The 27,314-nt window shown below is 46.6% G+C and overlaps 1 protein-coding gene across 1 annotated transcript in view; it reads right to left on the reverse strand.

The window, feature by feature from the left end:
* Positions 1-286: 286 nt before the first annotated feature.
* SEC13 (SEC13 homolog, nuclear pore and COPII component) overlaps positions 287-27,314 on the reverse strand; it is a 63,412-nt gene continuing 36,384 nt past the window's right edge. The window contains exons 3-10 of the mRNA XM_086939234.1: positions 26,546-26,661; positions 25,595-25,746; positions 24,544-24,677; positions 23,013-23,146; positions 11,833-11,953; positions 11,045-11,191; positions 2,133-2,863; positions 287-1,900 (exon numbers count right to left, since the gene is read on the reverse strand). Coding sequence (XP_086795360.1) covers positions 2,753-2,863; positions 11,045-11,191; positions 11,833-11,953; positions 23,013-23,146; positions 24,544-24,677; positions 25,595-25,746; positions 26,546-26,661 — 915 coding nt within the window. The 3' untranslated portion in view covers positions 287-1,900; positions 2,133-2,752. The remainder of the gene's footprint in view (positions 1,901-2,132; positions 2,864-11,044; positions 11,192-11,832; positions 11,954-23,012; positions 23,147-24,543; positions 24,678-25,594; positions 25,747-26,545; positions 26,662-27,314) is intronic.

Consider the following 27,314-nt stretch of genomic DNA (forward strand, 5'->3'; position numbering starts at 1 on the left):
AGTTCAAGAAAGAGTTGGAATGACTGAACGGATAGGATCATCGAGTGAACACTCTTAAGAGCGGTTAACTGCAGTAGTTATTGTCAGATAAACCCAATGACACCTTTAGGACATGTATGGATGTAAGGGACTTGAATACTGGCTTGTGAGTGGACCGTCATGACACCCAGTATTCGGGGGGATGCGTGCTGGGTTCAGCAAACGTGTTCACCACCATGGATGAATCTTATCAGATTGCATAGTTTTAATAGGGACAATTAAAACATTTCACACAATGAGCAACATATGGATTTAGACAGATGCCTTCTGCATTTTCATCATCAGCAGCGGTCTTTCAAAGGGCAATGCACCAGCTGTTCAGTGGCAGCCAGAATGTTACTAGCAAAACAATATATTGATGTATGATGCAAGTGTGGAGAAGCATGATCAACTGTTGCATGCTGCACTCAATATTACAGAAAAGCATGTTGACGAAAAGTTTGACTAAAAGAAGGGACAAGCGACACAGGAGTGGCGATTATGTGTGGTATCATAACCAAGTGTTTTCTAAGTCGCTTTTGGTAGAGGCTACAAGCATGGTTTCCACTTCTAACAACAAAGGGCGACATTCCTTCCTGGGGGTGGCACAGTATTATGCAAACTGTATTTCTGAGTTTGCGGCTAAGCCAATGTAAGTTCAGATTTGTTAAAAAGTTTGCTTTAGACAATGAACATGCAAAGAACATTGAGGGTATTACATGTGAAGACGCCAGAGCTTCAAGGATGAAATCATATGGTACATGAGACCGGTCCTTAACTGTAACAGTTGGCATTAGTTATGTCCTAAAGTCATACCAAAGCAACAAGCAGCTCTGTACATGTAATAAATGTGGGGTCAAACTAAAATATTCAGTAATTGGAAGAAGAAGAAAATTTTTTGAATGTTGTGGGTTGGGATTTAGTGTAGGTAACAAACCAGATTCCCTACTTCACATGGTTAAAAAAATAAAGCTCTGCGAATTTGTTTACTACCAGGGGTTGGGAAAAGCCGCAACAAGATCTGCTAAAGGGCAGTATACACAATAAAAATGTTCTATCAGGATGGAATATGCTCCAGGCAGAGACTATAAGCAGAGGCCGCTTTACACAGTTGTTGTTTAAGGGTGAAGGAGTGGAAATGCCATGGTTTTAAAGGTTGTGGAAGGAGCCATCCCCAAGAATGAGAAGGATGGTGGTAAGAAGAATTATATTGTAATGGTACTGGTAATGCAAAAGATTGTCAAAGGCCGACCTAGCAAGAATAATATTGATAATGATTTGTTGATTTACCCTAATGTGGCAGAGGATTTGATAGACTATGACTGAGATCTGGGTGTTGATTCTTGGTGGTCTATTAGAAAGCAACAGAACACGTTTCATTATTCGCTCATGGAAACGGATGGTCTGAATAAGGGCAAAGAAAAGAACGGTGGATGGTGTTTTGGTGGCCATGACTCAATCTGCCAGGGGAGCACAGGGGGCCCAATTGTGTAGTGTGTGTCCCACCAGTGACAGGTCCCAAAGAATGGCAACTTACAGTGTTTAGTCCATTGAGATGCCTGACAGATTGTGAGAAGGGGAGAGAAAGAATGAGAGGAACAGGATGAAAGTATGGCAAGGTGTGTATGAGGTAAGATCAGAGAAATTTGGAAAATTAAAATGCAGGCTGGCTTGGATGTCATACTATGCACTACACTCGCCACTAAATGTTTGTTTTTATGGAAGAGGATGAGATCATGGAATTATTGCTGTAGTGTTAGAAAGAGGGAGGTTCTGATGAGTTTCCCAGTTTCTGGCAAGATAATATTGTTATTGACAGTGCATGGAGTAACCTGTTCTACTAAAACTAGTTTCTGTGATGTCTTCACTTAGCAATACTTATCTAGATTGTCTGCCTCAGCTTTGTTAGGAAGGAATATTTGTGTGCTTAAAATAGACATTTAAGCGCAAAGAGCAAGATCAGACCAGACCTATTCAGTAAATTGAAAACTAAATGGTGGTGTCAATGATAAAGGAACTAGAGCTTAGCTGTACCAGTAAACATATTTGTACAGAACTGTAGGTGTCACCTCTGCGTGATGATGGCTTTCTGTGTTGTACATCATATGGCTAACCTATGGTTTTACATCAATGCTGGGAGTATGTATGAAGACGTTGGTTGAACAGGAGAGTAAAGGGACTCTGGCTCACTTCTTGACCAAACATCACTTTAGGTTTCCTATCACTTAACAATTCAGACTGATACGCTATGACTGCCCTGATCTATGGAAATACAGTCTTAAACCCTGTGAAGTCATAAAAGGTCCCATCAATCCAGCCCTTGTTCCAAATGCTCAAAACCATGCTGCATAATTAATCTTTTTATTTAAATTTGAGTGCTCTCTCCATTTTGTTTTTAGATTTTAAACAAAAGGGCTAGAGGCACAGGACATAACGTAGATGTTAAAATCAACAGCTCTTGGCAATGGTTTTTGGGGAAGTGTTCTTTGTGGTTCAGTTTCTGAATCCAGCCAGATTGGTCAGACGCCAACATATGCAGAGGATCACGATAACGCAGGTGGGTATAATGAACCGCCTGGGTAGTTTCGACATCTTTGCATGTTTTTTGCCGTTTAATCAGTCCTGCTGCTGTACTGCAGTAAAAGGACCAGCAGCATAACAGGCACAAGTTCTCAGGTAGGGAGAGCGAATCCAACGCTGCATCCTGAACAGCAGCAGCCGGATAGTCTACTGGTCACTGCTCATTCTGCTGTCCTTCTGTAACTGTAGACACAGCTCCTTGGCCCTTGTTGACATCACTGATGCACACCCATTGTCCATCCACGGATTCCTTCCACAGAGTCACCTGGAATAAAAACCGAAAGTTTGAGGCAGACATAAAATAGCGTATAGTGCCCCCAAGTATCAGAACATATAGACAACAAGAGCAAAAGAACTACATGTCATCAGTGCGAATAGGTGGTCTCTGAACGATCTGATCAGGACCAGAAGGCACCATGCATGGAATATTCTACTCTCTTTACCTGCAGCCCCTAAAGAACAGCCAAACACTTCTCATTGGATATTGTGGACTACATACTGTGAAATGGACTCCTTTGAATGGTGGCTTCTGCATAGCGGATCAGAGGCCCCAGGAACCGGACTACAAATTGACACAACTCCACAGAAGCACAGATGAGAATGGTAAACTGCTGAAGTGGTATTCGGACAAAATAGAGGAAATATATTGCGTGGACAAAATAGCACATCAAGATTATCGGGGGACAAAAATATCAGGACGGTAAGTTTCTGTGGGAAAGGGCAGTTTATATACACACACACACACCATAAACAATTATATATATATATATATATATATATATACACATACATATATACATACACACATGTTTCCTAGTTGTGGCTTTGTTAGCAGCTGGTGCGGCTCAGAAGCGAATACCACGTACGCCTCTTTAAAATATTCAAAAGCTCCTCTCTGAATTAAGGTGCAGCCCACGTTCAAAAAGAAAATCTTGTTATAATAACATGCAGTACTTGTAAAGATAACCGGCGTTAAAAAGTGTAGGAGCGCGTTTCGGCTGTCAGACAAGCCTTTTTCGACCTAAAATACACCATATTACTTCAGAATTTAAAGGCTCCCCACAGGTGATGCTAATAACATTAAAATGGAAGTTACTGGAGACTGTTGTAGTACCTTAGCCTATGATGGTTGTACACGTGTAATACTATACTGCGCAATTGTATGCCTTTGAAATACCTGCCGATGTTTGACTCATTGTGCTGTAAAAGCAATTAAATTTTTTTTTTTTAAATGGAAGTTACTACAGTTTCTTCATACTGGCAACATTTAAAGGCACATTTCAGTCTGTTTGCATACACCAGTGGTAAATCAAAAACTCAGAGCATGGCGCTGTAGTATGTTCATGACAATCAGCGCGTTCAAAGGGATCACGGCAGCAAAACGACACTACTTGTTTTTTTAATTCCAATTCAAGCCGTTCTATTTCAGAGAAAGGAGGAGAGCGCTGCAGCTGCCATAAGATTGAACAAACATTGCTGAAAATCATGCTGCGAAGTGCGGGCCGGTAATGGACATGTGACATTTTGAAGTAAACTTATCTGGTAATGTGAAATTAAAAATTCGATAAAAATGTTTTTTTAATGTTATTAGCATCACCTGTAGGAAATCTTTGAATTCAGAACTAATATGGTGTATTTTAAGGTCGAAAAAGGCTGCTCTGAGAGCCGAAACGCGTTCCTGCATTTTTTTAACACCTGTTATCTTTACAAGTACTGCATGTTATTAAAAAAAGATTTTCCTTTTGAACAGGAGTGCGAGCTTCGTCTTAATTCAGAGGAGCTTTTGAATATATACACACACACACATATATATATATATATATATATATATATATATATATATATATATATATATACACACACACACACACATATATACATATACACACACACACATCCAACTACCCACCCTCCCTAAAGGTATGTAGATGTGGACTTAAGAATAGTAAATCTATACATACCTATTTGCTCTTACATTCTCAATATAGTGGACACAATATGTTGTCCACACGATATTTATCATTGCTAATCTACCAGACATCCGCTGGAGTACATCACGTGAGGCAAGTCTAATAGGGTATGCTTGTCAACAGGAAGGAGGAATGTAGGAATTAGGACCGCTCCTCACCACTAAAACAACAATACCAGCCCCTCCTATGTACGTTCAAGCAGATCATAGTGAACGCAGGGACCTTCCTGAACCAAAGCTTTGAAGTAAATCGGCTCTTTTAAGAAAAATGTCACTACAATCACGGTGTGGGTTAACAGAACAGACCACTGCTAGTGGCTAAACTCTGGCATAGAGCTCAATTGATTTTAAAGCTCAGTATCTATTTGTTTATATTTTTACATATTGAAAATAAAGTCCCAGGACCTACGATTTGATAAATTGGTGGGTGAATGATGGAGGTGTGTTGTCTAACTGTGTACTCAATTTAGGTAGAGCAAGTCCTTCAACATTCCATTCAGACTGTGCAACAGAAAGGCCTGCTTTGGCGTTCCACGTCGTGTACGTTGTGTTACTGTACAGGTCAATCTCTTGTACAAAGTACAAAGCCCATAGCTACCGTAAGGCATCCCAGCGCTCCTAACATCAGCTGACGGAGTAGACACAGATGCTTATGCAGATTTTTGGAACAGGCAAGTTTTAAGAAATTTTCGGAAGGTCAGGTGATTAGATTCCGGACGTAGATGGAAAGGCAGGACATTCCAAAGCTTAGCGGCGTCATAATTAGAGAAGGAATGCCCACCAATTTGTGCTTTTTAAATTTTTGGGACTGATGCAAGAAGGAGGTTGGTTGAGCTGAGGTTTCTGTTACGGCAATACAGTGAAACAATATTTTGAATAATTGTTGGTCCTTTGCCCCGAAAGGACTTGTGAGCGATGCATAAGGCATTACATGGGATTCTCTCGGATACAGGCAAGCAATGGAGCGCCCTCACTGCAGGTTTGGCGGATTGCCAATACGGGGTCTGCAGTAGAAATGAAAAAGTGCCCATCCTTGCAGACTTTTTTTACTTTAACTTTATTCGTGTGCAGTATTAACATAGGCCACAAATAAAGAGTTTCTCATAGATCAGACGACACTTCATGGAGAACAGAAATCAGAAAACGTCACAGACTACAAGGGAAATGGGTGAAAGGTAAATTGTGGGAAAAGTGCCCATGCCACACCTTGTAGCACAAAGCCACTCCGATGATCCACCTTTGAGCTTTGCAGCCAGCAGTGCAGTGCGGACTTTGGAATCGGAGGACACTGATTTCACGTCTGAACACACACAAGTCCCTAATCGAACTCATATTGAAAGTGCACCAAGACCAGAAAGCAGCTGAGCCTTCTTCCTCAAACCATGCAAAGTCTGAACACATCCGAACGGCAATGGGCACTTGGCCCTGAGCGCTTTCATAGAAAGTCGCGTGTACAGGGCAACACACTTCTTGCCTGCATTTGTCACCACTGTAATTGTTGTGCTTAAAAAAATCTAAGAAGTGTAGAAAGAAACCTCAAATGTGAGAGAATTCCCAAATCAAAGTACAGTGACACGCAAGCCCGTGTCTTCAGTCTTCCATTGAATGATGGTCGTACTGTATTCCGACAGTTACCCCTTCAAAATCGTGAGATACACTTTGTGAATACCACAAGCACATATATTTGCGAGTGCTCCCAAACTTTCAGGGAATTTGCAACCTAGAAGACCGAAATTTACTTGCATGAAAAAGATGGGAGTAAATCTTTATGTAACTGTAAAACCACGTTTTGGGCACTGCAAAAGTGTCTTGATACTTGTAAAAAAAACTTCTGTGCGTGTAGGATGTATAGAAAATAGATTTTTCAGTCGGGCCATACAGGGTTGTGGTAGAGTAGCAATATGTAAAAAACAGGCATTAATGTAAAGTGTGTGAAACTGCTGGATATTGCTCTCAATTTATAGGCAGACTGCAGTTTGAATGTTAAAGACAGGTATGTTTTGATCTTCGCATGCCAACTCACTCAACCACGCAACCCTTACCGACCCGTTTTCCAGCCCCTACCCGCATCCACCGCCTAAGATTTTTCATTGAGGGGGTTATCATTCTATCCCCCCCAATCCCATCTCACTACTTTCTTTGCTTTTATATTACCTGATGTTGCCGGTTACGTTCTTGCCCTTCCACCCATTTTTTCTTAATGTGCCTGACAACCCCTTACAAACATTTTCCCCTCCTTTTGTGTACTTATTTTCTTTTTACCATTGGCCTCCTGAAGTGGTTATCTTTTTAGATGCCCTTCCATTTTTGTTCTTGCATTTCTTTTCCAGGTCATGGTCAACATAAAAAATAAGACTACAACAACATTAAACATAACTTTTGTATTTGTAAAGCGCACGTTCACCTGTGGGCACCTTTGCGGTGAGTAACAGATGTTTATTGCTACCCAACTCAATGGTATTCATTTTATCGACCACAGAAGGATAAAAAGGCCAGCCGGGATTTAACGTGTGACATGAGGTCAAACACAGGCCCCTTACAGTGGATGCATTAGTCTGCTAAGCCACCAGATCCAGCATCATTTATTGTTATTCTTCCAAATACTTTGCAAATTGTAAGGAGTTTTAAGTTTGATTATAAAGGATCGGAGATTCACAGCCAGGTCGGGTATACTTTTTCAAAACTTCTTTGGATTTTATGGTAAAGAAATTTCCTCAATCTGACATTGCCCCAAAATGGAATTCAGTCAGCCCACTTTTGGTAGGCTGGTGTTTTGTTATGATGATTGAATCCCACCTATAGGGGGCTAAGCGACACGAGCCGCTAGAAGTCACACTAAAAACATGAGTAAATAAAAAAACTAGACCTGTTAAACTATGAAACTATACTTGTTTTTCTACAGAATACATGTGACAAAGGCTTTGTCATTGTGTCAATCTCTAGCATAATTCTGTCTTTTCAATTTAGGTAGAAAAGGCGGATCTGCTTTCATGGTTACCCCCGCTTTTTGCTGGTGTCTGTTTGTTTGACTAGTCTGACTGGGATACTGCCAATTATGACCCGCAGTCACTGTGCTTCCTCCATAAATTTGACATGGTAAGAACTTCTGTACCTCTACAATTGGTTAGTGGTGTACCTCTACAAGCCATAGTATATTGTACTGAGGTACCCAGGGCATAGGTACACCAGGGATCTCCCAAGGGCTGCTGCATGCATTATGTCATTCATAAGAGACCACTCAAACTGTGACTACAGCCCTGCTATTGCACTCTTTGTAATCTGGTCCTACCACCACTTACAATATAGATTTCCTTATATCTGTGTCACTACACTTAAAACCTATATGTCCCCCCTAAGGCAGGCCTTTCAATCCTGGAGGCAGGGTGCTGGGATATAAGTGTGCCCCTGCATTAGCAGGACACCCCATACAAACCCTGAAGTAGATTCTCCAGGCTTTGTAAGTGCGGCCAGCCATTTTAATACATATAGTAGCTATCCGTCATTACGCAACGGCTAACTATATAGTGGCTGTACTGAACCTGGGCATGTTTGGAATTAAACATGTTAGAATTATACACCAACACGTTACAGGTGTTGGAGGTATGATTCCATGCACTGGGGGGCTTCTTCGGGAAGCCCCTTGTACTCCCGGTAACAGCCTTCCAGAGTCTGCCTGCAAGCTAGTGCTGCTGCCAACCCCCATACCAGATTCTGCCCTCCTGCTGCGGAGCTTGAGCAGGGGAAGGCAGAACAATAGGTTTCCTGTCACAGGAAGGTGAGACCACCTCCTACACATGACTTATTGTATTGGGCTGGGGTGGGGGTGCTTGCCAGCACCCTCAGACTGCTTTGAAGGGCATATTTGGTGCCCTCCTTGCATACTCCAGTTGAAACCAGTTCTGGGATCCCTTGGCTCTTGCTCTGGTGCGAAACTGGACAAAGAACAAGAGACTATCCTCCCCTCTATCCAGCCCCTCCTCTGGGAGGGACCCCTGAGTAATCCTAACACCTTTCTTAGGGTATAAAAGGCTTACCTGTGGGTGGGTGCTCAGATTCATCGCGAGACAAGACTTGAGCCTTAAACCACATCACTCTTCGACCGCCTGGACACTTAGACTTCGCCTAGAACCGAGACTCCAGAAAAGAAGACTCCTGCTGCTCCTGGTCTCGCTGTTCTGCATGTCGTCTGGGTCTGTGCTTCCATGATCAACAGACCTGTGGGCATCAAGGACACCCAAAGTAATCTCCCTTAGAGTGAAGAAGTTACTGCCATGCATCTGCAGGTACGCAAAGAAGCTAAATCGGTCTGCTGCTCCAGACGTCCCACAGGCTTCGAAAGGCTCAGCAATGCAAGTGGTGGTTCTGCAACTCCCTCGAGGCCTGAGCTGTTTTCTCTGCAATTTTGAGGTCAGAATCTCTAGTCTGCACCGCTTGGACCGAACCCCTGTGCACCGCATCGACTTGCCGTTGCCAAGGCTTGTTGGCTCTGCACTCCAGAGATCTACGGGCTACAAGAAGTTCCAGCATCCCGTCCTGCCAAGTACAGCGTCTTCACTGCGCCATGGGCCTTCCTTCTTGGTGAGCTGCTCGAGGTCCACCTGTGACTTCTGTGCTTTCGGCCTTTGGGTCCTCGTGAGGATCTTCACTCGCTTCAGAGGGCTCCCCTGATTTCTTGGGGCCTACTCCAACTCCCATGCTTGTGGCTTGTCCCTTGGACCTTGCTGGTCCATATGCTGCTCCTTCTTTGCTTTCCGTACCGGTTGCAGCTACCAAGGCTTGTTGGTGCACCCGCCAGACACAGACCCCTTGATTCTTGAATTCCGATGAGACAGCTTGTGCACAGCTTCTGGTCTTCCTCAGAGTTGTCTGGTCCTCACAGCTGCAGCGACAAGGTAACCGTCAACTCCTTTGAACCGTCTGTCATCATGAGCATTGATCTTCCCTACCTTACGGTCACCTGAGTGGCATAGACACTGCCCCTTCTGCTTACAGGTTCTCCTCTTCAAGAATCCACCCTTTGATTCCACCGGACTCTTCAATAGTAGCATCTTTCCTGAACTCCTCTAATTGTGGTCTGCGGCGGTTTCAGACATCACTTTGCACCTATGCACCCGGCTTCCCTAGAATAGGTATCCTAGGGGTGGGGTGACTCTCCAACCCTCTGTCCTCCACAGAGTTATTTGAGGGTCCACTGGGACAGGTCCTTCTTCTTTAAAACAGCAACTGCGACTTCCCCGTTGGCTTCCATTGGACATGCAGCCGTGTTTCCACTCTGCACACAGCCTCTGTGGGGTTCCTGAGTTCTTACCATGGGTGCTTCCTCCGAGTCTCCTGGTCCAAGTCCCAACTTTGGTCGCAGTTGCCTTCCACTTTCCTAATATAGGGTGTCGTCTCCCCTGGACACCACTGTATTTTGTGCTTACTTTCCTGTTACAGTTGAAGTGTTCGTGTTTACATCTCCGGGTAGGAGGTATACTAATGCGTTTGTGAGTGTAATAAATAGAACTATTTTGATATATAAACTTGTGCGGTTCTTTTTCATTTAACCTACACTACATGATTAGATCTGGTAAAATAAGCTGCTTATTGCTCCTTCAAGATAAGCTGATGGCTGCTCTCCACAGCTACCACTTAAGAGAGCTTTCTGAGGTTGTCTAAGACCAGTAAAATCACCATAAGGGTTGTCTGGATTAGTGCAAGGAGCTTCACTTAAATAAGTGTGCACCATATACTAAGCCAGCCTCCTACAGTTTATTAAAGTTCACCACAGTGAGCAACACGGAGCACACCCACGCCAATATAAAGGGAGCACAACTTAATTGGCTGATACAGGCTTCTATGGTGGGCCAAAAGGCGGGACGTCCTAATAAAGAAAACGCCTCCTAGACGATACAGAAGATATAAACTGCCAGAAGCTCTTGCCCCCCTCCTTCCTCACTGGTCCCACAGACTTGGCTCTCCATGAATTCAAGTTTCAGCATGACTGTGAGCACAGCACTTGCAAAACCATTTCATGGATAGTGGCTGGTAAAGGGATGAAGCCTCCTTGGACCCGGTCTCTCCATCTGCTTTGCCACACTCCTCTTGCCCTCTTGTTTGGGACGGTAGGGGCAATGGCAGCTGTCCCATCCTTTGGGTCACTGAATATGAAGGACAGCGATACCCAAGGGACCTCAGTGTCTGGCCACATCACTCTCCTGGAAAACTTCATATAGCACCAGGAGAAGCAAAAGAGATGAAATAACAGTGGATGTGGCTAGACTTGCTGCATTGCAGTGCTGACAACATCAAGCATTGCCCAGTGCTACTCCACTGCCTTAAATGAGCTCAACATGCTAGAATGGTTTCCCGACAGTAATAATGTTGGTTCCAAGAACGTACAAAATCTAACTGATCAACAAGCCTGCTGGCACAGCAGCTCGATCACATCATACTTCAGCCAGCTCTAGCCTTCTTTGCACAGACAGTTGCACCCACCTTATTATCTCCGCCAGACACAGCCAGGATGTTGGCTGTAATGGACCAGCTCACATGCCACACCACATCATTGAACTTGTGTAGCAAACGAGGAGTCCAGGAGTTACCAGCTGCATCGTCACACGTCCAGATGAACACTCTGCCATCCTGGAGAAGAAAGGAGCACAAGGTATCACAAGAGGTACACTAGGAAAGGTAGCAAATACAGGGGCTGTGCCTCAGCAGCAATTAGTGTCGCTTTAACTGAACTGTCCAATGTAAACCAAATGTAGCAGCATTTCATCGTGGATTTCCAGCAGTATCCTGTAATACTAGGGAACTACATTACTTATCCCAGTAAGTTATCACCTTGTATCGCTTCCATTGGTTCAGTGGAATGGTCTAAGTGAGATATCCACTAAGCAGACACAAACTTTTAGCAGGGACAAATGATTGAGTGGACAGCTTTTTTAGGCACCACATCTTTGAGACAAACTCATGTTGTATCTCTAGCAGCGCACAGCTACTGAAGCAGCTAAGATTACTTAGGGATACCAATCACTCCGCATCTTTACGAGAGTTACTGAGACTCACAACCAATGCTTCCTTACGATTAGCTTAATTCTTCCTCAGATGATCAAACAAGGAATGAAATTGCTCACTGCCTCCCTCCTAAGACTGAAAAGTAGGAAAGCTAGGAAGACAACAATGTGGCAGTGAGAACAATATAAAGATGGTTGAATTGTGATGGTAAATATAATTCACAAGCATACATAAAAGCCCACTCTCTGGGCATTCTTAAGCCTCACCTGTGAGCAGCTGGCAATAGCACTAGTGGGCAGGCCAATCGAAGGTGCCCAGGCCACATCCCGAACCCAGTCACTGTGTGCCTCTAGCTTCTGATCTTCTTTCCATTGCCCATCTTCCTCTCTGAAATAAAATAAAAGGGTGATCAAATCCATCATGAAGAGGAGAGGCATCCAACAGAAATTTCAACATTAAGAAAAATCAATGGCACTTTAAGATTCTTCCACATAGAAGAACAAGTTACTTACCTTCGGTAACGCTTTTTCTGGTAGATACTATATCTGCCTGTGGATTCCTCAGCTTGTGAATATCCCCCTTGCGTCAGCAACATTCGGAAATTCTTTTTTTCGTAGCCTCGCGCCGACGTGGATAGGACGTCACAGAGACACGGCTCCGCTCGCGACTCCGCTGACGTCACCGACGCCTATAACAGGCCCACGCCGGCGTGATGACATCAGTTCCGCCTTTTTTCCGTGCCATCGAGGCACACGGACGGACCAATGACAGTAGATATATACAAAGCATACACAGTATACAATAGTCAAGGCAAAACACACAGTGTAAAGCAAATGCAGGAAGCAAATGAAACATTTCCTTGACATCAAAACAAATATACATTACAGTACAAAAACTCTGGCATAGAAGAGTGGACAACGGGGAGGCGGGTGGGTCAGTGAGGAATCCACAGGCAGATATAGTATCTACCAGAAAAAGCGTTACCGAAGGTAAGTAACTTGTTCTTCTGATAGATACATCTGCCGTGTGGATTCCTCACCTTGTGAATAGAGTCCCACAGCAGTCCCCACTCCCGGAGGAGGGTGTCCACTCTTCTAAACCAGGAAATCCTGAAGGACAGAGCGCGCAAAGCGGCCGTCCCTCCTGACTTCCGTATCCAAGCAGTAATGCTTCGCGAAAGTATGGAGGGAAGACCAGGTTGCCGCCCTACAAATGTCCTCCACAGGAACACCTCTAGCCAAAGCAGAGGTAGATGACTCAGCTCTAGTGGAATGAGCTCTAATACCCTCCGGAGGCTCCTTACCGGCCAAAGAGTAGCAGATCTTTATGCACAGAACGATCCATCTTGATAAAGTCCTTTTATGGACCGCTCTTCCCTTCTTGCAGCCAGCAAAGCCAATGAAGAGTTGATCGTCCAAGCGACAGTCTCTAGTTCTGTCCAAATAAAAAGACACCGCCCTCTTAGGGTCCAGACGGTGCAACCTCTCCTCCTCTTTGGAAGGGTGTGGGGGAGGATAAAAGGTAGGGAGGGTAATGGATTGACCAAGGTGGAAAGGAGTCACCACCTTAGGAAGAAAAGCAGCCCTGGTCCTTAGAACCATCCCATCAGCATGTATGGTCAGGAACGGGGGCTTGGAACTAAGAGCTTGAAGCTCACTCACCCTCCTTGCCGAGGTAATTGCAACTAGGAAAACTGCCTTAAAGGTTAAAAGCCTCATAGGACATTTATGAAGAGGCTCAAAAGGAGAGCCCATCAGAAAAGACAGAACAAGATTCAAGTCCCACTGAGGTACAATAAAAGGGGTAGGAGGAAACTTATTTACAAGACCCTTCAAAAATCTCAAGACAACAGGTGACTTAAAAAGAGAGGGCTGATCAGGCAAACAAATAAAAGCTGACAGTGCCGAAAGATAGCCCTTAACTGTGGCAACTGCCAGCCCCTGTTGAGCCAAAGAGAGAGCAAACCGGAGCACATCTGATAAATGGGCTCTCAACGGGTCAATATCATTCTCACCACACCAAACAACAAACCTAGACCATCTATAAGAATAGACAGTCTTAGTGGAGTCACGTCTAGCAGACAAAATGACATCCACTACATCAGGTGTGAGAGAATAGGAAATCAGGTTGCCCCGTTCAATCTCCAGGCATGAAGGTGCAATGTCTGGAGGTGGGGGTGTAGAACCTGCCCCTCCATCTGAGAGAGGAGGTCTGCCCTGAGAGGGAGACGGAGCGGCGGGTGAGAGGAGAGGTGGAGTAGATCTGTATACCACACCCTTCTTGGCCAATCCGGGGCGACCAATATAACTTGGGCCCGGTCTTAGCGAATTTTCCTCAGAACCCGAGGAATCAAGGGTATGGGAGGAAACGCGTAAAGGAGTTGACTTCCCCAACTCAACTGAAACGCATCCCCCAAGGCTCCTTGCATCGGATACTGGAGACTGCAGAATAACGGGCAGTGGGCATTCTCGCGAGTGGCAAACAGGTCCACCCGAGGGGTCCCCCACGTCCGAAAGACGTGACGAACCACCTCTGGATGAAGCCTCCACTCGTGGTCGGCAGAGAACTGACGGCTGAGACTGTCCGCACGTACGTTCAGAACTCCGGCCAGATGATTTGCCATCAGGCAAATCTGGTGGTCCTGAACCCAGGACCAGAGACGCAGAGCCTCTCTGCAGAGACACTGCGACCCCACTCCTCCCTGCTTGTTGATGTACCACATCGCGGTCGTGTTGTCAGTCAGGACTTGGATCGACCGACCGCGAAGGGAAGGGAGGAAGGCCTTGAGCGCCAAACGTATCGCCCGCAACTCTAGAAGGTTGATGTGAAGCAACCTTTCCTCTGGAGACCAAAGACCCTTGACCTCCAGATCCCCCAGATGAGCACCCCACCCTAGAGTGGATGCATCCGAAATCACTGTGGCCACCGATGGAGGTAGATGGAAAGGCTTCCCCTGCGACAGGTTGCCTTCCACGCTCCACCAAGACAGATCCGCTGCAGTTTCTCTGGAGATCTTCACCGACTCCCCGAGATCTCCGTTGTGCTGATACCACTGCCTGCGGAGACACCACTGGAGTGCCCTCATGTGCCAGCGTGCATGGTTGACCAGGAGAATGCAAGAAGCCATCAGACCGAGCAGGCGAAGAACCTTCAGGACTGGAACGACCGCTCCAGGGTAAAACAAAGGAATCATTTCCTGTATGTCGCGAATCCTTTGAGGAGGAGGGAATGCGCGACAAACAGTAGTGTCCAGTACAGCACCTATGAACAGGTTGCGCTGAGAGGGCACCAGGTGAGACTTGGGTACATTTATCGAAAAACCCAACCTGAACAACAACTGAGTTGTCTCCTGCAGATGATGGAGCACCTTCTCCGACGACTCCGCTTTGATCAGCCAGTCGTCTAGATACGGAAACACAGGTATCCCCGATCTCCTGAGATGTGCTGCCACCACCGCCATCACCTTGGTGAAGACTCGAGGCGCAGTAGTAAGACCAAACGGAAGGACCGCAAACTGGTAGTGCTGCGACCCAACCGTGAAACGGAGATACTTCCTGTGCGACTTCAGGATTGGGATGTGGAAATACGCATCCTGCAAGTCGAGCGACACCATCCAGTCTCCTTCCATCAACGCTTGAAGAACCTGAACAAGGGTGAGCATCTTCAATTTCTCCTGCTTCAGATAGAGATTCAAGATCCTGAGGTCCAGGATAGGACGAAGCCTGCCATCCTTCTTGGGGATCAGGAAATACCGGGAGTAGCATCCCTGACCCCTTTCCTGCTCTGGGACCACCTCTATCGCACCCTTTCGTAACAGAGTTAGAACTTCCTCCTGCAGAAGAGACAGATGTTCCTGGGTGCAAAAACCTTGACAAGGAGGGTAAACAGGGGGGAATTCCCGAAAGGGAAGGGCATACCCATTTTCTACAAGATTGAGAACCCAAAGATCTGACGTAACCGATTCCCAATCCTGTAGAAAATGGGTAAGCCGACCCCCAACCGGACCCACATGATCCTGAATAGCGGATCTAGGGCTGCTTTTCTGCGGCAGGGGGGTTGGAAGAGGTGGAGGAAGAGGAGGGCTGACGTCCACGAGGACGCGCTCTTTGCTTTCCCCTGTACGATCTGTACATAGAATTTTGCTGCTGCTGCTGCTGCTGCTGCTGCTGCTGCTGCTGCTGCTGCTGTTGGCCTTGCCGGAAATTCAGAAAGGAGCGACCAAAGCCCCTGAACCTTCTGCCGGAAGAAGCGCCCCTGATCTGGAGGCCCAAGGACTTCGCTGTTGCCCTGCAATCCTTGAACCGCTCAAGAGCAGCATCCGCCTTTTTACCAAAGAGACCTGAGCCATCAAAAGGGAGATCAAGCAGAGTCGCCTGAACATCAGCCGAAAAGTCCGATGACTTCAACCAGGCAGATCTCCTTGTCGCAACAGCAGTGCCCATAATTCGAGCCACAGAGTCAGCAGTGTCCAGACCACTTTGAATTACCTGGCGGGCAGCCGCCTGAGTGTCATTAATCACCTCCTCAAAATCCTTTCGGTTTGCGTCAGGAATTTTAGGGGCCAGGATACGTAAGGAGTCCATCAGAGCATGAACATACCTCCCCATTAGGCATGTGGCATTAGTTGACTTTAAGGCCATACTAGCCGATGAAAAGGTCTTTTTTGCCACCTGGTCCTGTTTTTTTGCCTCCTTCTCACAAGGAACCTGCGGAAAGGCACTAAGACTCTTCTTTGAACAGGCAGCCTGAATGACCAGGCTCTCCGGCGAAGGATGTGAAGAGAGAAAAGCCGGGTCCTCAGGGGCAGCCCTGTACCTCCTTGCAACACTCTTTGATACCGCAGGAGCAGACAAAGGTTTCTTCCAAACTTCCATAATAGGATCAGTCAAGGCATCATTGAATGGAAGTAAAGGCTCAACCACCGAATCTGGAGAATGCAAGACTTCTGTGAGGAGGTTAGACTTGAACTCCACTGTAGGCAGAGTCAATTGAAGGAGCTCAGCAGCTTTTCTCATAACCAGATGGTAAGGCTGGATATCCTTAGATGGAGCACCTGAGCCTGAGGGCAACTCCCACTCTGGAGAGAAATCAAGGGTCCCAGAATCCGCCAATTCCTCAAAACAGCTCTCCTCTAGCTCACCTTCTTCAACGTCAGACTGAGAGCCCATATAACTCTGCTCCTCCAGAAGGCGTTGTGCCTCTCTTCTGGATCTCTCCTTAACACGCCTCGCAGCCGGATCCACCAGCGGCTTCGACGAATTCGGGGCCGGCGCCGGTACAGAAACCGACGGCACAGAAGAATGCCCCCGAGGATGATCAGGAGCAGGCGACGCCGGAATCGGCGTCGACGACTTCGGCGGAGCCGGGAAATGCCAATGCGGCGTCGGAGCCGGCATGTAGGGCATAAACGGAGCCGGAGGATAGGAGTGAGGAACTCCCAGGCTGAATGCCAATGGACCCGTGGGACCCGAAGGCGCACCAGAGGGGTACCATGCCCTTGAGAAGACACCATACATTGCGTTAAGAAACGCAGAAGGGTCCTGGCCTGGAGCAGGAAAGGGCAGCTGAAAACCATCAGGCCGGTCCTGAAGAGGGATCGGATTCGGCTCTTCGACAGGCGCGGAATCCACATCGTCCCGGGCCTCTTCCTCTTCACGGGCCGGGGACGGCGCCGGAGACGGATTCGAAGCCGGAGAGGGTACCGGAGCCGGAGACGGAGATCGCCCACGCGACTCAGAAGGCGAGGCCCCACCTTCATGCTCGGAGACTTCGAGGGTAACCACCTTCGAACGTACCTTCTTCGGTGACCTCGACCCCGAGCCCGACTCCTTACCGGACCGACGCCGGGACTCATGTCTCCTCTTCTTGTGCCTTTTCTTCGACTTCGAAACATGATCCGCCGACTTCGAAGATGACCTCTCTCGAGAAGCAGATCTCGACCTCGCCCTGGACTTCGACCTCGCCCTTCGAGAACGAGACCTCGACGACTTCTCCTTTCCAGCTTTCACCTTCGCAACCAGAAGTTTGGCTTCTCTCTCCCTCAGGGCCTTCGGATTCATCTTCCGACATGAAGAACAATCCTCCACATCATGGTCGGAACTTAAGCACCAGATGCAGTCTTCATGGGGGTCGGTAATGGACATCATTTTACCGCACTCCCTGCAGGGCTTGAAGCCGGTCTTCTTAGATGACATTATCGAAGAAACAGGATACAGAGAAGCAGAAATAACCACCAAAATGGCAACAATGTACCAGTAGGCTACAGAGATTCCCGATAACCGTTAGCGTCGACGACGCGGAAAAAAGGGAACTGATGTCATCACGCCGGCGTGGGCCTGTTATAGGCGTCGGTGACGTCAGCGGAGTCGCGAGCGGAGCCGTGTCTCTGTGACGTCCTATCCACGTCGGCGCGAGGCTACGAAAAAAAGAATTTCCGAATGTTGCTGACGCAAGGGGGATATTCACAAGGTGAGGAATCCACACGGCAGATGTATCTATCAGAATGATATTGTACTCAAAACAGAAGAAAATTCTAGAAAGAAACCACTGCAAACACTTCAGCAGCTCTTACAATCCATATTTATCATGCTGCTTATATGAGGATCAACAAGTTCTGCACCATCCACTTGGGAGTATGGGGAAGATGTAAACATCACCTGCACGAACACTTTTAAAAAGGGCTTGCCGGGGACAGAAATGTACCACACATATGCTGGCACAGGTGCTTATTATCCTGACTCAAACTGTTTTACTACCCTCCAACCCATTTGCAATGAATCAGAGCAGACTATCTTTAAACTGTGGCTGTATAGATATAAATTTAATTTACAGATGCAAGTACCAGTCAGAGCAATAGTATGACATTTATTTTATTTGACAAGAGTGCATCTATTTGCAGTTCACAGTATAACATGTAGTTGTGGTAGGGAAATAAATCATACAGATGGCTGAAGCATGTGTAATTAGATGATGATCTCCGAGAGATAATCAGTAAAACAATAGGTTTTATGTTATCCAATGTTTGCAAATGTAGATTTCATGCATAAATATATTAAACAAAGTGTATTGTATTTATATGTACATTTTCAAACCTTCACAAATGCAAACACTTCTAAGCGCTGTTTCTGTAACCATGCATAACCTAATCACTTTGAGCTCTCCCTACAAAGAAACCATTCCACAATAAAAAATAAATGTTTTAATGTATTGGTGTTACTCTGTCCCCTATGTTGCCATGAGCTATAAAGGGCACACCCATGTCGACAAACAAGACCAGATATGAGAAGTTAACTTCAAGAAGGCCAAAGGCAAGCCCGTCTACGCCCGTCCGCGACTGGACCGCACCTGGAACCCTGGATCTCGACGATGCCAACGCACAAGACGTAGCTACGACACCGCCTCCCTCCGCACACTCAACACCGGCCGGAACCCCGACTGCCACCTGGCCACCCCGAAACGCACCCACGGACCCTTTACCTGCCAAGAGTGCAAATTCACCTGCATCCGTCCCGGGCCAGCTCCCACCAAGCCAACCACCAGCAAGAATCACCTCAAGTGCATCCGTCCCGGACCAGCTCCCACCAAGCCAACCACCAGCAAGAATCACCTCAAGTGCATCCTGCTCAACACCCGCTCCGTCCACAGGCACGCAGTCGAACTCTGGAACCTCCTAGACACAATAGCACCGGACGTCGCCTTCCTCGCGGAAACCTTGATGAACGCCTCCTCAGCCCCAGATATCACCATAGCCATCCCGGGCGGACCGCGCCAACCAAACCGGAGGAGGCATTGCCATCGTACACAGAAACACCATCCGCATCACGACCAACTCGGATGACACCATCACAGCCGCCGAACACCTGCACGTCCAGATACACACCGACCCCAAGCCTACCCTCAGAGGCACCCTAATCTACAGACCCCCGGGACCACGCACTCAATTCAGCGAAGCCATTGCAGAATTCGTAAGCCTGCACGCCCTCACCTCCCCAGACTACATCCTCCAAGGAGACCTCAACTTCCACCTGGAGAACAACAATGACAGCAAAACTACCACCCTGCTGGACAACCTCGCCAACCTCGGACTCCAACAACTAGTGAACACCCCCACCCACTACGCCGGACACACACTTGACCCCGTGCTCTCCTCCAGCAAGCACATCTCCTTCAGCCACTCAACCGGCCTCCACTAGACAGACCACAGCTGCGTCCACTTCACCTTCAAGAAAACCACGACCCACCACCACCCGCAACAGGCCCTCCACAGAACCTGGAGCAAGATCACCGCCGACCAACTCACCACCTCCCTCAGCCAGAACCTGCCCACCACCACGACGAACCCCAACGAAGCAGCAAAACAACCTCGCACAATGGATCACCAACTGCGCCGACGAACTTGCACCACTGAAGAAACCACTCAGTAGACCCCACAGCAAGAAAACCTCGTGGTTCACGGACGACCTCATCAACTCAAAGAAAACCTGCCGCTCCCTGGAGAAAACCTGGCGCCAGAACCAGACAACAGAGAACATGACAGCCCTCAAGAACGCCACCCGGAAGCACCACCAATTGATCCGCACCACCAAGAGAACTACTTACAAACAGCGCCTGGACAACAACACCCACAACAGCAAGGAACTCTTCAGCATCGTTGAAGAGCTCTCCAACCCCAGCAACAACGACATCACACCATCCCAAGACCTCTGCGACTCCCTCGTCTCGTTCTTTCACCGCAAGATCGGCGACATACACAACAGCTTCAACGCACAGATCAACCACCCAACCAGCGGACCCAACTGCCACCCTCTGCACCTGGAACCAGGTCAACACCGAAGACACCGCCCGCACCATGAGCACCATCCACTCCGGCTCCCCCACCGACCCATGCCCACACCACATCTTTAACAAAGCCGTCTCCATCATTGCACCTCAACTCCGCGATGTCAAACAGCTCCCTCGCATCAGCCACCTTACTGATAGCTGGAAGCACACCAAACTCAGCGCCCTCCTGAAAAACCCACCGCGGACCCCACGGACCTCAAGAACTTTCGACTCATCTCGCTCCTCCGGTGTCCTGCCAAAGTCATCGAGAAGACGATCAACAATCATCTCTCCCCCTTCCTCGAGACAAACTGATCCCTCGACCCATCACAGTCCGGTTTCCGAGCCAACCACAGCACTGAGACCGCCCTCATCGCAGCTACCGACGACATCAGGTCTATGCTCGACAACGGAGAAACCACCGCACTCATCCTCCTGGACCTCTCAGCAGCCTTCGACACGGTATGCCACCGCACCCTGATACAACGCCTCAGCAACACCGGTATTCAAGGCGCACCCCTAAAATGGATCATCTTGTTCCTCGCCGGTAGAACCCAGAGAGTCCGCCTCCCCTCGTTCCGATCCGCGGCCAAGGAAGTCATTTGCGGCGTCCCACATGGATCATCACTCAGCCTCACCCTCTTCAACGTCTACATGAGCCCCCTCGCGGCCATCGCACGCAAACACAGCCTCAACATCATCTCCTACGCCGACGACACACAGCTGATCCTCTTCCTCACCAATGACCCCGCCAGAGCCAGCCTCCAGGAAGGAATGAAGGACGTCGCGAACGGATGAAGCTCAGCCGGCTGAAGCTGAACTCAGACAAGACGGAAGTCCTCATCCTGGGACCCTCCCCCTCGGCGTGGAACGACTCCTGGTGGCCACCTGCCCTGGGCATTGCCCCCAAACCCACAGACCACGCACGCAACCTGGGATTCATCCTGGACTCCTCGCTCACGATGACCAAGCAAGTCAACGCCGTCTCATCGTCCTGTTTCAACACCCTGCGCATGCTCCGAAAAATCTTCCGATGGACCCCCACCACAACCAGGAAAACAGTCACCCAGGCCCTCGTCACCAGCCGCCTAGACTACGGAAACACCCTCTACGCCGGAACCGCAGCCAAGCTCCAAAAAAAGACTACAGCGCATTCAGAACGCCTTGGCAAGACTCATCCTGGACATCCCCCGCCACAGCCACATCTCTGCCCACCTGAAGAATCTGCACTGGCTCCCTGTCAACAAGAGAATCACATTCCGACTCCTCACCCACGCACACAAGGCTCTCCACGACGAAGGCCCCATGTACCTCAACAACCACCTCGCATTCTACACGCCAACCCGCCAGCTCCGCTCCGCCAGCCTCGCCATTGCCACCGTCCCTCGCATCCGCAAAGCCACCGCCGGAGGAAGATCCTTCTCCTACCTGGCAGCCAAGACATGGAACTCCCTCCCAACCCACCTCCGGCGGACACAGAACCATCTCGCCTTCAGAAAGCAACTCAAGACCTGGCTATTCGAGCAGTAGCGACCCCTCCACCCCCAGCACCTTGAGACCCTTACGGGTGAGTAGCGCGCTTTACAAATTCCTTGATTGATTGATTGATTGTTACTTGTGGGAGATCTAAGGGAAAACAGATATTTATTCAAAAAGGCAGACCCTTGAGATAATAGTAATATCCTCTTGAAATTATGTTTGAAGTAGGGTAAGAGGCTTGCACAGGACCAGGGCTCAAATCAACAGCCAAAACCATACTCTAAATGTGGGTACAGGCATACGTCCATGGAAGACTAAAGTCACAACAGCATTTTGAGGAATTTGTTTATAGCTAACCATTACTTTGGCCAGTGATAATGAGGGGTAATCTAGTATTCTCTTCAGTCAGGACCATAGTGTTTGATTAACTACAGAGAAGAACTTGTTATTAATATGTAAAGTTAGAACACTAAGATATACTGCTTGGAACACAGTTCACCTGATAAAACAAGTATTGCATATTTGATTTTCAAGCATCAGGAATGCAGATCATAGAAGCCTTTAACTTTTAGGTATTAAAACAGTGAGATAAAAAAATGATTTTTTTTTTTAAAAATGGGTGTGGCAAAAGGACAGAAACAACAACCTGAATTCTGGGTATTTGGAAAAGAGAACTCCGTGACAAGGAATGTGACCTGGACACCCTCAGAAGACTGCGAAGTGAAACAGTAGTCAGCTTCCCTTCTATTCGTTTTTAATTTCTGACTAACAAATACGTGTTTACTTTAACCAACACAAGCCACCTTTCACTTATTTGGAGAGTAGAATGAATTAAACCCATCATGGCAAACCTCTGATGGTACAATTTACAGATGTTTTATGTCAAGGCTTAAATTGGTGGCACTAACAATCTAAGGAGTGCACATTTTCATGGGATATGGACATGGACAAACATGTGAACTGGTATTAAGAGAGATTAATCCAACATTCGCTGAGTTTGTAAAGCTCATTGATTGTCCCTTTAGGAGCAAAGGAAATATTCTATAAATAAAGTCGACGGATTGACAATACTGTATATTTTCTACCACCCTGTTCAAACCTGTAACAGACCCTTACTACTGAGAAAGATAATAGCGATAAGACTTACTTCCAGATTTTAACTAGGTTATCACAACCGCCAGATGCAAATCTCTTGATGTAATTTGGTTTCTGACCAGACGGCTGATCTACGAGGCTACCGGGGACAACGGCAGGTGCCCAGCTGACAGCATTGCATCCGATCTGCGTGGGAAAAGAAAGCAAACTAAAAATATGTCATACTATGCACTTCAACGCTAGTCTACATAGAAAACACGTATTGGTTCCAGTCCTTTTGGCTTTTCAATGCTTGTTTTGGCTCTTGAGGGAACTGCTAGGCCCACGGCAAGATCGTTAATAATAGAGAAAAATAAACAAAGAAATGGAAATTGCCATAGTAGTCCTGGCGCTGGAGGTAACTACTTGGTGTGCTCTTTGTGAACCAGCAGAATGCCGTCACTCATGGTGAAGTTAGCCAACCGCTGAAGTGTGTTGACGCATTGCTGTATACTGTACAGGGTGACATAAAAATCTAAATGACACAATAACTGACAAATGAAATAGGGCTGGCTAAAAGTCCTTATTAGTAAGTATATTACATATGTAATTTTACTAAACATTACACATTCCGAAAGCAAACAAATTTCTTATTGCAGAAAGTTAATGTTTATTTTATCTTCATTTAGGGTACCAAATGAGGCAGAAATGCTGCTCACAATACTTCCTACTCCTATAGAAACACTCTAATTGTCAGTGTGAGAGTTAGTACAATTTGCAGCATGCATTTTATCAACTTCTGCATTAGAGTCCAAATGTGAGAAAGCACTGGGGTTTGCAATTTATTTTCTCCGAAGGAAAAAGCTGAGAAGGAAGAAGGTGAGAACGTTTTTTTTATTTTTTAAGATTAGGAATATGTGAAAGATGGATACGCAGCCCGCCCCCTTCTCTTGCATTTAAACTGTACTTCTTTGAGCTTTATGAAGCCAATACAGCACGCTTTCTACTAAGTACAGCTTTCACAATTCTAACCCTTGGTACAGTCCCACAAGAGGATTGGCCATGAATTCTCACTATTGGAACTAATATCCTTCCAGCTATGAACCATTGGGCACACTGTTCAGAGAACCACCAATGCTTGCAAATAAGGATCATTGACGAACAGTCCCCATTTGGAGACTGAACCCCACAATGTTTATGTTTGTGACAAAGTTCTTCAAACAACATTACTATATTTCCTAAGCTTTTGTAAAGCGTCAAGAGGACACTGTCAAAAAACAGCTTTTTTTTCGCTCCAGCACTGGCCAACATATCTATTCCCTATTCCCAGTTCTATCTAGGATACGTTGGCCAGTGCTGGACCTGTAATGGCTGGAAATAGGATGGGAAGGCCCAGCCCTTATGTGGCAAATCTGCCCCATCCACATTCTTCCATAGCATCCATCTCTCCTTCAGCAATGGAGTAATCTGCTATTTCTGCACAGGTGCACACACCGTGACCACCAAGCTCAATGTCCAGTTCAGTCTATCCAGCTCATCACTGTAGATCGGAACACCACAATGTATGGTAGTCAAGGATAAAAGGCCAGGAATATCAATCCTACCGTATGTGCATTGCTTATCTTTTTCACTTCCCATGGCCCATCGCCTGTGTAGGTGAGCATGGAGATTGCACCGTCTGAGCTGCCACAGGCCAGCATCAATCCGTAGTCATGCGGGGCCCAGCACACAGAGTTTACTGTTGATAGAAGAATGGGTTAAGCTTCATAGTACCATGAACAACACTTGCAACCAATTTATGTCAATACCAACTCACACAAGCAGTATTCTTCTGCAGACGCTTGGCTTGCACAAAGCATGTAGTGTGTAAATTTACTTCAACAATGAAATCACGAATATAGCAATAGCCAAATACACAGCACACTTCAGATAACACTGGTGATCCCCCAAAGTCAAAATACAATTCGGATGTATTACATATTTACCCAGTAATGCAGGCAACTGTCTCCCTTACAAGAATAGCCAGCAAAAAGTCCACTCATGTAAGACACAAAGCAGCAACAATAAAGTTGTACCAGTGTAAGAAAGCACCTTTAACAAGTTATCCAAAACTTCCATTAGCCTCAAGTAGCTTTTGGTTCTGTTCCAGTTTACAAATGTATCAAAAGCCAAACACATGACCAGATATCGTCACGTGCTTTTCCTCCATTCCCGAACGTTTTGTCTCCTGATGAAGTTGGTCTGTGTCACATCGGACATTTCAGAAAACTCTATATATTATTGGAATGGGCCTAATCATCCAACAGCTCTCTTGTTAACTATGGCAAAATAAAATATGTCTGTGGCAGACCTTAGCCCATTTAAAGCTTTAGATCAAAGCGAAAACAATTGGAGAAATAAATATTAATACATATTAGGAGATGTGCATGAGCTTGTAATGCGTAATGACGAAAACACATAATAGTTATTTCTCTTGATCAATTTTACCCTAATAATTGAGTAGTAATGGCAAGGCCCTCGAGAGTACCAGACAGAATGGAGTATTTTTGCATCATAAGATAGCGCCTCTGACAGATGTCGCATTCTGTAGAACAGATTATTCCGAGATTTGTTTACCAGTTGGTTAGGGCGTCCTAACCATTAGTAATGTCATACCTGAAGAGTCGTGCCCAGTGTACTCGTAGCTCTTTTCCCAGGTACCATTCTCTTCTTTCCACACTATCACCTTCCGGTCGTAGGAGCAGGAGGCCAGCATATTTCCATACATGGGGTGAGCCCAGGCGACCTGCCATACTGGCCCCTCGTGACTGAAGAAGGCATAAATAAATTTTTACTTCACACATTCTAATATATTACACAAGCAAAACGAACACTAATTGATCAATAGAATTATTCCTCCATTTGGCATAAATAAATTGAATGGCATCTACTTTTAGATGTGACTAACAGTATAGTCCAGCTTCAACACTAGACAAATTCCAAACTACCATGGATGGTTTTAGAAGTTTCCTGTATTTAGCTGGTAAGTGATGGGTTTTCTGAATCCAGTTACAGAATGTCTACTTATAGGGGGAGTTCAAATCTTTTACTGTGACATGGAAATGTGAAGGGAATTAAGAGACATGGAAAATAAATAACCGCAGTTAGTCAAAAATAGTTTTTTTTTTCTTGGCAGGAGGAGCATGCATGGAACCAACAACAGAAGTGGGAAATCAGTCGCTCAATACCAGAGCCAGACATCTTAGGAGCCGAGGCCCGAAAGACAAAACATGTACATGAAACATGATGATAAATGAGGGTTCTGACATTGATGAAGGCCACAGAGGTAGCATTAGATGCGAAAACTCAACAAATTAATAAACAGGGGAACTGAAAACAAGTAGGTGAGAGTAGTGTATGTGAGCAGGATGATGAAGATTTGACGGTGTGACTTCAATTTCACAGAAAACTTCAACTAGATCCCACGCCCTGTCTTCTTTTAATAAAAAAAGTTACCTTATTAAATTAGGGTCTCTAGAAATATAGTAACTGCAAATTTTCTGCTGTTCGGTTTTGGGAAGGAGGAGGAACAAGTGCAGTTATGTATTTGGCAAAGCAGTTACTCACCCACGGAGATCAGCGATGAGGATCTGTCCTCCATTTTTAACATCAAAGATCTTCACAGAGCGGTCAGAGGAGCATGTGGCCAGCCGCGTGCCATAATAATCCATCTGGGCATCATGCTGTGAAGACAGAACAAAGTCAAACAACACTAAATTTGCCAGGGCATAAGTAGGACATCATCTTCTAAAATTTGAGGTCACTATCATGTCACTCGAAGCATGTTTTGCTATGCAGTAACAATCAGACACCCGCTCATCAATACACTTCTGGACTTGTGAAGACACTGTTAGGAAGGTCTGCCACTCTGAAGGACTGCTGCCTGTTGGGTTGCTACCCTGCTGCCTGAGTCAGAGGGATTTGCACCTGCACTTGGCCCAGGACTCCCACAGTGACTCCGAAGGATAGTCTGCTGGCCTCCTGTTCAGAGCCACAGGGACATAACAGGCTCAAAACCATCTGAACCAGCACCTAGATCCAGTTGGAGCAAGCCCCTGACCGTCAAGTGGTGGCCTGCAGATCCTGGACCTTTGGTTTGGTCAAAGAAAGGCTGAACTGAAGTTTTTCGGCTCTTCACAACTAGGCCCAAAAACCATGTCACACGCACAGCCCACCGACCAGACTCTTTGTACCACAGCATCAACCACTCGTGAAGCATGTCACAGCAATGCTCCGGCCAGCCCACTAACGACAACAGGATCTTAGTGCTACAACTATACGTGATGCCAGGCTTGCTCTTAGCATACATCGACCACCATCAGTGACAATTCTCTAA

The sequence above is a fragment of the Lissotriton vulgaris genome, chromosome 9 (genome assembly GCF_964263255.1).
Source record: "Lissotriton vulgaris chromosome 9, aLisVul1.2, whole genome shotgun sequence".
Taxonomy (NCBI): domain Eukaryota; kingdom Metazoa; phylum Chordata; class Amphibia; order Caudata; family Salamandridae; genus Lissotriton; species Lissotriton vulgaris.